Source organism: Odocoileus virginianus, chromosome 26 (genome assembly GCF_023699985.2).
Source record: "Odocoileus virginianus isolate 20LAN1187 ecotype Illinois chromosome 26, Ovbor_1.2, whole genome shotgun sequence".
Lineage (NCBI taxonomy): Eukaryota > Metazoa > Chordata > Mammalia > Artiodactyla > Cervidae > Odocoileus > Odocoileus virginianus.
Genome location: NC_069699.1, coordinates 43,504,122 through 43,516,357, shown reverse-complemented (window position 1 = coordinate 43,516,357; position 12,236 = coordinate 43,504,122). Strand labels below are relative to the sequence as shown.

General features: G+C 41.5%; 1 protein-coding gene and 1 pseudogene across 1 annotated transcript; one reads left to right on the top strand and one right to left on the bottom strand.

The window, feature by feature from the left end:
- Positions 1–1,369: 1,369 nt before the first annotated feature.
- Positions 1,370–8,752, bottom strand: SELENOK (selenoprotein K). The gene is made up of 4 exons (XM_020880846.2): positions 8,639–8,752; positions 3,597–3,687; positions 2,014–2,097; positions 1,370–1,463 (listed from the first exon to the last, which is right to left on the bottom strand). The coding sequence occupies exons 1-4, from the start codon at positions 8,655–8,657 to the stop codon at positions 1,370–1,372; spliced, it is 288 nt and encodes a 95-aa protein (XP_020736505.1). The 5' UTR covers positions 8,658–8,752.
- On the top strand, positions 5,361–7,118 carry LOC110129451 (vacuolar fusion protein CCZ1 homolog pseudogene; annotated as a pseudogene).
- Positions 8,753–12,236: the final 3,484 nt, after the last annotated feature.

The window sequence follows — 12,236 nt, the reverse complement described above, 5'->3', positions numbered from 1 at the left end:
ATCTCTGAAATAGCCTTCAATGCAACCACCTCTCCACTCCTACTACCATTACCTAGTCCAATCTACTATCTCACTTGGACCACAACATCTTCTGAACGCAATTCCCTGCTTCCAATCTTGTCTTCCTGTGATCTGGTCTTCATACAAACCAGTGTATTAATGCCCCTACACTCCTATTTCTAGGCAGAGTTGAATAAATGCTTACGAATGGATACAAAAACACTTTTACCTGAACACCTTGGATCCAAAGACTGTTAAACACAAAATAGAATTGTCTGTATTATTCATTTTTTCATAACTATTTCAGTGCCTATTACATGTAGCCACTGTTCAAAGCACTGGGATAAAGAAGAAAAATCTCTAACCAAATAGAGCTTTCATTCTAGTGAAAGAAGAGTTACCTGCATTCAGATGGGGTTAAAGCCAACAGGTAGCATCTTTAGAACTAAAATTGGCAGACAGCACTGAAGTCCATAATTTTAAAGACCATTTATCAAATGTATATTCTGTAGCTCAGGTCTGTTGGTTATGGCTTTATAAGTACCCTGCTAATTATATTTGGTAGCAAATAAGACATACTGTATTAAAGATCCATGGGACAGATAGGTTTTAAAATTAAAAATTAATTAAAGAGCATAGATATCATATGCATACTATTGAAATAAGCACAGTGATTTATTTATAAATGAAAACAAAAAACCCAACAATGAACAATATTTCATAAGTTGAAAAAGGTGACACTAATAGTATTCAATACACAGTCTTTTATTTTCCTTCAACTTTGCAGCTTTTTGAGTTTTAATTATATAAAGATGAGAAGTTGAGAAGTCAGCTTTGTAACCTAAAAATATTTACTTATTAAAACTATATTAACACTTTCACAGACGATAGAAAAAAGATGAGACAAACGTGCATTTATAGAACTGCGTGTCAGTCATGCCAGATCCCTGCGGAGGGAATTCCCAGCATGACCTCATTCGTCTGTGAGGACACAGAGCAATCCTTTTAGACGTACACATTCATCTAACTTGTCCGGCATGATCAGCACTCCATTTCTTGATGGTTTCCTTCTATTAATGTGCACGTCCAGTTGTCTGCTTCTTAGAGCAGACATTTACCTAAAAGAAAACATTATAATAGTTACTAATTGGTAATTCGGATCTGTATGAAAAACTCAGTCACTGCATGTTGTAAAACCTTCTTCAAAAGACATCTTGATTCAAAACATAAGTTTTCAAGGGTTAAGATATAAATATTTTTCCAAATAAGACATCTGAGTATAAAATGCTGTGACTTCTATTTTCCTAAAGAAAGCCATCCTAAGGAGGCATTTTCAAAATGAAATCTCTGGAGAACTACAGACTGTAAGTTACCTTCCTCATCCACCGGCCATTGGAGGAGGATTAGGGCCCTGCAGATGATTAATTCGACCCATTCTTCTTCTGGGGGGGTTTCCTGGTGGCCTAAGATAAGAAAAGTTAATTTCTACTGTTTAGTAGGTTCTTTTCAAACACTCAAATAGATCCTTTTCTTAATTTAAAATAGGAACTACCATTTAGATCTGAGTTGAAAATTCAAATACTGCAAGAGACCAGACACATTACATAAATGAGGAAAAGTGAGTCAAGCAAGAATTACAATAAACTGAACAACATCTATAAATGCCTACCTGAAACCCTAGCCATATGGAAACACAAGCCTCACCCAGTGCTGCTGGATCTTGAGATTTCCATTAGCAATTGAAAATCTACAGACTCTAAAGTGAAATCTCTAGATTTTAATGTTGACCATCACTTTTGATTCTCTAATTTAGACTTTTCCCATAGGATATTTGATGTATTTAGCTTTGTCAGATTATCAGATCAGAGGCAACTTGCTTGATTTAGAGTAATGCATTAATTTTGTAAAATAGAATTTAAGCCTTTAAATGAGCCTATGTCTGTCTGCTTATTTTTAATTTAACAAATTATACAGAGGGATAAAAACATCTTTTATTAATTTAAAAAGTTATACCCTCTTCCATCATCATATCTGGAATCAGATGAGCTTCCGTAGCCTCTTCTCTTTTTCACATCTTGCTGAAGCAGAGTTCTGAAACTGAAAGGGGCAGAAAACAACAGAAAATCCACTTTCAACACTGTAAAATTTCCGTGGCTTCAACTATCATCTCTATGGGAGGAAGACTAAACTTACTTAGCTCCAAAGCCCCATTTCGTGAGGCCAGCTGGACAACACCATCTATCACAAACACAGGTTTCAACATAGTATGCTGTGTTCTGTGCCAAAGCTACCATCCCTTGTCTTTCTTATTTGTGATAACTCTTCTAGACAGAGTGAATGAACAATTCTAGACAGAATGACTCTGAAACCAGAGTCAACTCCAACTTTCTTCCTCTGCCCTGTCTTGGTTGTCAGGCCCCAGAAACTGCTTTTATAGTATTGCATCCTACTTCCTGTGCCAAAAACTTACCTAATGTTACCCTAGGGAAGGAGGGATTGAGGTGGTATGCCAGAGGCACAGGGCTTTCTGGGAATTCATTTAAATGGAATGTTCTTTATTTGTAAAGGGGAAAGGATTTAACTAAATTAAATTAAAATTTAACTAAATTAATTAAATAAACAATATGGAGGTGAAATTTGTAAGAGATTGCAAAGAAGTTTTGCAGTGAGTACCATAATTTAGACTTCTCTATCCCCTGTTGTATTTCTCTATGGTAGTCTCTTCCATTTTCCCCCTTTTAATTTATGCTACATGCAACCATCAGATTAAACTTTATATACCAGAGCTACCATCAAATTAAGTATAAATATCATAAGCTGATTTTCAAACTTCTCTGCCATCTTTTCTGTGTCTCTCCCACCTGGAATAACCTCTGATGTCCACCTCCCACCATCATGCCCTCCCCAAGGCCCCTTTTAAAATGAAGATATTTACTGACATTAAAGTCAACGAAGGAACTATCTCCCACATCTTTGCATCTCTGCAGTTATTGGCCCACGAGGCACTCAAATGTATATTTAAACTTTGGATGAGTAAGACTTGTTAGTAGTTGATGAACAATTTTCATAAAACAGAATATGAAAGACCAAAAAAAAAAAAGAATTTAAGAATTGCTTGAAATTATGGTGAATTATGTGTATCCTGTGTATCAATGCTAATCCTTCATTTAAGAAAAAAGTTTATGGCTTGGGAGCTTCTAAAATTCAAGATCTAATTCCCCTTGTTTACTCATTATATACTGTGCAATAAAAGTTGCACGTACACATGAAAGGCAGAAATAACAGAAAGTGAGGTATGTCACTGGGCAATAGAAAGAGTTGGTCTGGCCCCATAGATGCAGGTTGAAATGGTTACCAGGAGGGCCAAGTCATGGTCAACCTTACTAACTCAAGAAGATATCTGTAATCATACAAGGTGCTTGAGGGGAGTTTTACCAGTATACAGGTCTTCATCTCCCTTAGAAAAGCTACTAATAAAAATCACAACTGAAAACTGCTTCAAGAAAGCTGAGCTTGTTTAAGATACCGACATAATGTCTCTAATGTACCTTTGTAAACTGAAATATCAGGGCTACTAACAGCACAACTATACTTACAACAAAACCACGAACTCAGCTATTCCCCAGAAGAAATCTGTTATGAAAGACAGTCTCCATGGGGACTGACTCCTGCTGTCCAACACTTGTCCTGCAGATAAGAATGAAGAAACTTCAGTTAGTGCTACAAATTCCTGACACAAGACACATTACACTTAATCAGTCAGGTAACAATCATAAGCTGAATTTTCAACATGTTCGCTGTTCCAAACAGTCTATGCAAGAAATCTGTTATGTGTATATGGTCCTAAGCAAAGGTTCCGGGAAGTGAAGCTCTGTGATCTAGAGGTCATTTCTTTCATATGTCAAATAATGCCTCCTATATAGTTTGTAATTTTTGGTGGCTGACATTTCAAGAATTTTTTCTTTTTTTTCTTTTTTAATGAGGTAAAAATATACACAAAAAATTTTATCATTTTAATCATTTTAAGTGTACAATTCCATGGCATTAAGTACATTACCGTACAACCATCATCATCAGTCACTTCCAGAACTTTTTCGTCTTCCCCAACTACAACTCCACACCCCTTAAACACTAACTCCCCATTCCTCCCGCTCCCCAGACCCTGAAAACCACCATTCTACTTTGCGTCTCTATGAACTTGACTGCTCCAGGAAATCTGTACAAGGAGTCATACCCTATTTGTACTTTAACAACTGGCTATCTCACTTAGTACAGTATCTTTAGGATTCATCCATATTGTAGCATATGTCAAAATATCCTTCCTTTTTTAGGCTGATGAAGATTCCACTGTATGCATATACTACATTTTGTTTATCCATTCATCTATTGATGGGCATTTGGGTTGCTTCTACGTTTTGGCTACTGTGAACATGCTGCTAAGAACATGGGTGTACAAATATCTGTTTATTCAAGCATTTTGAGGAAACAGATGAATGAGTATAAAGGGTTCACACCACCTCCATTTCCTAAATGTGTTTGGAGTATCTCTTTCACTCGCAAAGTCTCTTGCCTAGATAAAAAGACTGTTTATACATACTCTTAAAATCTTCATAACCCTGTAACAGTTGTTATGTTAAAATTCCTGTAAGTCAAAAAATTCATGTGCTCTAAGTACTAAAGAGAATTTGGCTTATGGCTATTTCTTTAACAGAATGCTGTTGATCCTAATTACAGACTTCAGTTTTATCTTACAGAAAAATGCATCTATTTTTCAAACCACTTTAAATAACAGAAGCTATATCAGGAAAAGTGAATACTCTATAGAGTTTCAGTCTTGTAAATGAACAGGTCAGAATATTTTGAGAGAAGAGCCACCTGTCAACTACCTGTTCTCTCCATTTTCCCAAGGGCTTCACCACACTCACTGCCACCCCCCAGCTACAGCTTTTCCTCTTTCACAGACCAGCTGACTTTCAGTATCCACCTGGATCTGAGTTCTTACAGAGCTATTGAGAAACGGGGGCTACTACAGCATGTGAGGGCTCCCCAGGTGGCTCAGTGGTAAAGAATCCACCTGCAATGCAGGAGACATGGGTTTGACCCCTGGCTCCAGAAGATCCTGGGGTTGGGAGGATCCCCTGGAGAAGGATATGGCTACCCACTCTCGTATTCTTGCCTGGCAAATGCCATGGACAGAGGAGCCTGGTGGGCTACAGTCCATGGGGCTGAAAAGAGTCTGATGGTGACATGACTGAGCAACTAAACAACAACAGAGTGTGAGTGATTGACTTGGTTCTGCCCCTTACTAGCTCTGCATCATTGAGACATTTTTCTTCTCTAAGAAAAAGCATTCCCCCGAGGCTGGGGGGCCGGGCCAGGATGGCGGCAGCGGCGGCCGGGGCTGGAGCAAGAGTGGCCCAAGAGAAGCAGTTCCCGCCGGCGCTGCTGAGCTTCTTCATCTACAACCCGCGCTTCGGGCCGCTCGAGGGAGAGGAGGAAAATAAAATTTTGCTTTATTATCCAAACGAAGTAGAAAAGAATGAAAAGATTAGAAACGTTGGATTATGTGAAGCTATTGTACAGTTTGCAAGGACCTTTAGTCCATCAAAACCTGCAAAATCTTTACATACACAGAAGAACAGACAGTTCTTCAACGAACCAGAAGAAAATTTCTGTATGGTCATGGTTGTTCGGAATCCTATCATTGAAAAGCAGAGTAAAGATGGAAAACCAGTCGTTGAATACCTAGAGGAGTTGCTGGACAAGGTTTATAGTTCGGTGCTCCAGCAGTGCTACAGCATGTACAAGCTTTTTAATAGTACATTTCTGAGAGCCATGGAAGATGGAGGTGTCAAGCTCCTAAAAGAAAGATTAGAGAAATTCTTCCATCGATATTTGCAAACGTTACATTTGCAGTCCTGTGATCTACTCGACATATTTAGTGGGATCAGCTTCTTCCCATTGGATAAAATGACTTATTTGAAAATCCAGTCCTTTATTAACAGAGTGGAAGAAAGCCTGAGTATAGTCAAGTACACTGCCTTTCTCTATAATGATCAACTCATCTGGAGTGGATTAGAACAAGACGACATGAGAATTTTATACAAATACCTCACCACAGCTCTGTTTCCAAGGCATATCGAACCTGAGTTGGCGGGAAGGGATTCTCCAATAAGGGCAGAAATGCCAGGAAACCTCCAACACTATGGAAGATTTCTCACTGGCCCCTTGAATCTTAATGATCCAGAAGCAACATGCAGATTCCCCAAAATTTTTGTAAATACAGACGACACTTATGAAGCGCTGCACTTAATTGTCTATAAGGCGATGAACGCAGCTGTTTGCTTTATGATTGATGCCTCCATTCAGCCCACACTGGACTTCTGCCGAAGACTGGACAGCGTTGTGGGGCCCCAGCTCACAGTGCTGGCATCTGACATCTGTGAGCAATTTAACATCAACAAGAGAATATCTGGGTCTGAAAAAGAATCCCAGTTTAAGTTTATCTACTTCAACCACATGAATTTAGCAGAAAAAAGTACAATTCACATGAGGAAGACACCCAGCGTGTCACTCACATCTGTCCATCCAGATCTAATGAAGATTCTGGGTGACATCAACAGTGATTTCACAAGAGTGGACGAGGATGAAGAAATCATTGTGAAAGCCATGAGTGATTACTGGGTTGTTGGGAAGAAGTCTGACCAGAGGGAGCTGTATGTTATTTTGAATCAAAAAAATGCAAACCTGATTGAATCAATGAAGAGGTCAAGAAGCTTTGTGCAACGCAATTCAATAACATATTCTTCCTGGACTGACTTGACAAGGGCTCTGTGAAACATCTTTAAAAGAACAACTCGGCAGGCATGCTGTTTCCCACGGCTGGTTATCGGTCATATTATTGACTGGGTTAATGACAATAGTAAAGCAATACTTGCTCTGAAGAGTCAAATTTCTACTTAGTCTGATGATTCCTGAAGTTTTTAGATTTTAAATATTTATGTGGAATTAAAGGTAGTTGGCTACATCTCTGTCATTCCATTCTTTTGACATTATGTGAATATTTTACTGGAAAATAAGACTAATAAATTGTTTAAAAATTTTGTAAAAAAAAAAAAAAAAGAAAAAGCATTCCAAGACTAGTCATCATACAGAATTGTTGGAAAAAGAAAAAGTCATTTGACAGTAAGAGAAAATTTTTGTCACCTATGAAATACCGATACAGTCCTTCTAAGAAAACAGATCTAACTAGAACTGGTCAATTTCTTCCTTTGCAGTTTTAAAGAGCCTATTGAATGCATTTGTACCATTCAGCTTTTTGTGCTTTTTCTCCCAGTTTCTGAAGGCAGAAACTTCTCCCAATATCCTCGGATAGAAATAAGTGGCTTGAATGCAACTGGCATTTCTCAACTAAACAAGTGAGATTAGAGGTCCTAATAAGACTTTTTTTATGTAGGTGAAAAACAGTAAGGCATACACAAGACACACTACAAATACAAGTAGTCAGTAAATAATAGAAGCTGCCAGCGTTAACCACAAAGGACGTAACACAAAGTCTGCAAATGACTAAAACCAAGATTAAACTTTGATTTTTAGCATTCAGCAACCTGTTTCAGAGATTTTTAAGCAGTTGAAAAGGAGGAGAAGAGAGATTTTGAAAAGCAAATAAATGCAAAGTGCGCTCAGCCAGAAGACTTCAGACTACAGTATCTTCATAGCCTTTTAAAATAAACAGATGATTCAAAACGGAACCAGGATCTGGCTCCAGTGATGCAAGAACGAGTTCAGAGGGCAACAAGACATTTGTGTCACCTGAGTCAAACAAGTGGGCAGGCAGTTCTGACATTTTTCCCAGTCATACTGTGTCTTTCCTTTCCATTCACTGTCTTTGGGGAACCACTGAATTAAGTCTCTCTCAGCTTCTCCATTCCAGGAATAATCAACTTGTTCCTACAGGGAGTGCTATTTCTCCCTATGCCCCTTGAAATTAGGGCAGAAAATTACCTGCGTGACAAGCTCTCTCACCTGGGGGGAAAAGTCTACCCAAAGCTTTTAGTCCACTCTTTCGGAAAGAGGCAGCGTAGTAGTAGATAACAGCAAGGAAGCTGACGTCAGCCTACCGGCGTTAGAAACCCGAATGAACCATCATAACTACATCTGTGATCCTGGGCAAACTAATTAATCCGGCTGCGGCTAAGTCTCCACCCGCAAAACAATACGGTTTCACCCGGATAAAGCGATATAGAGACTGAATGCGTGGACACACGAACGACTCTTTTAAAAGTATCCGAGGCATAAGAAAAAGCAACGCAGATGGTCTTTTCTATTAACACTTAAGGACACTGACGACCGAAAAGGAAAGACCACTTTTCAAAACCCACAATCAGAAGCTCCAGGAGGGCGAGATCGCCGGACACTCGGCACAGCTCACCAAGGGGACTTCAGCCCCTGCCGCCGGCTCAGGGACGGTCGGCTGAGGAGCTGCAGGCCGGGGCGACTTCGCCCCCAGCTACATTTGGCCGGGGGGCGTGCCCGGGAAAGTGGCGCCGGGCCGGCGGGCGAGGACGGAAGAAACCCGGGGCCCGGCTTCCCAGGATATCCCAGGACGGAGGTCGCCCACATTGCCCCTTCAACTCACCATTCGAGATGTAAACCATCTTGCCTCTCCTCTGCCTCCAGAGCGACGGCGACGCCTGGCCCCTCTTGGATTCCGTATCTCCCTCCGCGCCTCCCTCTGACGTCACAGGCCGTGAATAGACAAAATGGTGACAGAGAAGGGAGGTGGACAGAGCCCATTGGCTCTACGGGGGCACGTCCCCGGCGGGCGTTTTGTCCACGTCACGCCGGCGACTTCCGGTGTAAAGCGGCGGCTGGGGCCGGGGGTTGGATGTGACGTTGCGGATTTAGTCTGTGAGCAATCGCTTTCTCTATGAGAGCTGGTTTGCTCCGTCTGGAGAAGGGGCGCTGCTTTCTAGTTTGGAGGGCCCAAGGCTGGGGAGGCAAGGCTACGTATGGAGTGGCTTGAAGAACCGCTCGCAGGAGGAGGTTCCTGAGAATTTTCCAAAATTGTGGATCTTTGAGGGTGTGCCGGTAGGGGCCTTAAGGGAGGAGACGGTGATGAAACCGAAAAGAGCCTTATCGTGAAGCCGTCGGGAATACACAGGCACTGTCTAGGCGATGCGCTAATTCTCTCTAGAACTAGTGTTTCTACTCTTGGTTCGCTGGAAGTGGATGGAGTTTTTAATCAGCTCTTGTGAGATAGCTGAAAAATACTGTAGCGCGATTTAGCTCTACCTTACTCGGCTTTTTTTTTTTTTTTTTTTTTTTTCCCCTGGCTACTGCGTGATATGGGACTTCCCTGGTGGCTCACGCCTGCCACCGCAGAAAACGCGCGTTCCATCCCTGGCTGGGGAAGGTCCCCTGGAGAAGGAAATGGCATCCCACTCCAGTATTCTTGCTTGGGAAATCCTGTGGATAGAAGCGACTGAGGCTGAGCACACCCTCATTGTGTGATAATGCCAGCACTGTGGAGGTGACAGGTGAATGAGAAGCCATCTCCTAGTCATTGATTAAAAATGGACCACATACCTTGTGCTGATGGCTACTTACTCCTCCAGCCACCGGGCTACTTTCTGGTCCTTTACCAAGGCAATCTCATTGTTGTCCCTTTGCTTTTGTCCTTGGCTGTCCTTTCTGTGTGGACTCTTTTTTTTTCCTCCAGTTGGCAAACCATGTGTGTTGTATCCTCAGAAACTTCCTAATCACCTTAACTAAAATGAGATTGAAAATTACATTTTGGAAATAATATTTTGCATTTAACAATGTGTGCTAAGATTGTATGTTCCAATATCTAGAATAAACAAATATTTATTTTCATGTTGACTTCTTCAACAGCAGTTTTCCCCCCAAAAGTGCATACTGCTGCTGCTAAGTCACTTCAGTCGTGTCCGACTCTGTGGGACCCCATAGGCAGCAGCCCACCAGGCTCCCCCATCCCTGGGATTCTTCAGGCAAGAACACTGGAGTGGGTTGCCATTTCCTTCTCCAATGCATGAAAGTGAAAGTGAAGTTGTTCAGTCGTGTCCGACTCTTTGAGACCCCATGGACTGCAGCCTACCAGGCTCCTCCATCCATGGGATTTTCCAGGCAAGAGTACTGGAGTGGGTTGCCATTGCCTTCTCGGAAAGTGCATACTAGGACAAGATAACATCCTTCATCTGAAATTTTTGCATGGCAGTCATAGAGGTTTGTTTCTGCACAAATACTGACATGGGGTCATTAATTTTCCCAAGGACCTTTCTTAACACAAGCCATGCCATCATCATCTCTTACCTGCCCTTATCTAGTTATCTTCTACCTGAAATCCCAGCTTCCACTCTTACTAGCGTTAAGCAGTTTTCACACTGCAGCAAGAGTGAAATTAAAGAGGAAGTAATTTCCTGCAACCTTTTAGACACTAAAATTTAGTGATTTCCTATTGGTCCTAAGATCCAGTTCCTTGTCAACATCTACAGGCCCTTCATGACCTGCCCATTTGATTCCCCCTTCACTACACCTCCTGCCACAATCCCACTGAAATTTTGCTCTAGCAGCATTGTTCATTTAGTCTCAAGCACCCAAGTTCTTTCCTGCCTGCAAGACTGCATGTGCTTTTCCTTCTACCTGGGGCACTCTTACCCTGACTTCTTGCACATCCAGCTCCTTTCATCTTTTAGGTCTTAGGGCTTAAGTATCACCACTTCTGAATTCCTTCTCCAGGCCTGTCATCTCCATGATTATTTTCTTCATAGTACTTACCACAATGTGAAAATATTTTATGTCATAACTGGCTTGTTTCTTTCTGGAAAACATACAATGTAAGAGGTCCAGAATCGTACCTGCCTCATTCCCTCTTACATCCTCAAAGTCTGTCATAGTCCCTGACAGGTAGTAGGTACTCAGGTATTTGTTGGTAGAAATGGGAGGGAGAGAAAGAGAGAGAGAGAGCCATCTAAAAGGTCCCTAAAAATCTCCCCAATCACGAAAGGTGGAAGGGCACTAATATTAGGATCTCCTGGGTACAGACAAATGGCTCTGTCCCCTTCATCCCTCTATCTAGATTGTTTCTTCCTCAGATTTAATGCTGTAATTACCTAATCAACTACCTCTAGCCTTTCCCACTCCATTTCATGCTATGTTTAGCCACTTGCTTAATCCAGTTTTGCCTCTTTCCTGCTCACCCCTTTGGTTTCTTCCCACCAGCTGACAATGAACACCTCAGCTTCCCTGGTCTGGCATTGAGGGCTTCCTACTATATCTTCTTAGGTTTATCTCCATGATTAATTTCCTAATGGATCTTTTCCCTCCTTGTTGCTTCTGCTCATTTGTTTCCTGTTGATGGGAATCTTCCCCACCTCTTAAAACCTAATCCATCCTTAAGGTGAGGCATGTTCCTATTAAATGAAATAATGAATAGCAAATGTGAAAGGACTTTGCCAACTGAAAAGATACATATTTCATATAGGTAGATAGATAGATAATAGATAATTAGTAGCAAGATGGGCTGGGGACAAAGAACATTTCCCCCCTTTCCCTAACCTTTCATGTAAATAACTAACTGCATGTTAGTTACCAGCCACGTGTGGCAGTTGAGTAGTTGAAATATGCTTTAGTCTGAACTGAGATCACAATAGATGAGAGATATAAAATGAAACAATGCCAAATACCGCAATTTTTAATATTGATTACATGTGCTAAGTCGCCTCAGTCATGTCTGACTCTGCGACCCCATGACTGCAGCCCGCCAGGTTCCTCTGTCCATGGGGGTTCTCCAGGCAAGAATACTGGAGTGGGTTGTCATGCCTTTCTCCAGGGGATCTTCCCAACCCAGGGATCAAACCCAGATCTGCATTGCAGGTGGATTCTTTACCAGCCGAGCCGCCAGGGAAACCGAAGCATCTCTAAACTGATGACCTAGCCTCTGTTCCAATCCCTTGGCCAGAGGGAAGGGCTGTTCTGAATGACAAATACCTCTGGAGCTGGGACTGGAGTCAATCCCACTTAAACCACATGGGCAAAGAGAGGTGATATTTACTACAATATAGTGAAGGAATGGGTTTCCCTGGTGGCTCAGTGGTAAAGAATCCACCTATCAATGCAGGTTCAATCCCTGGGTCGGGGAGATACCCTGTAGAAGGAAATGGCAACCCATTCCAGTGTTCTCGCCTGGAAAATTCTATGGACAGAGTTGGCTGGAG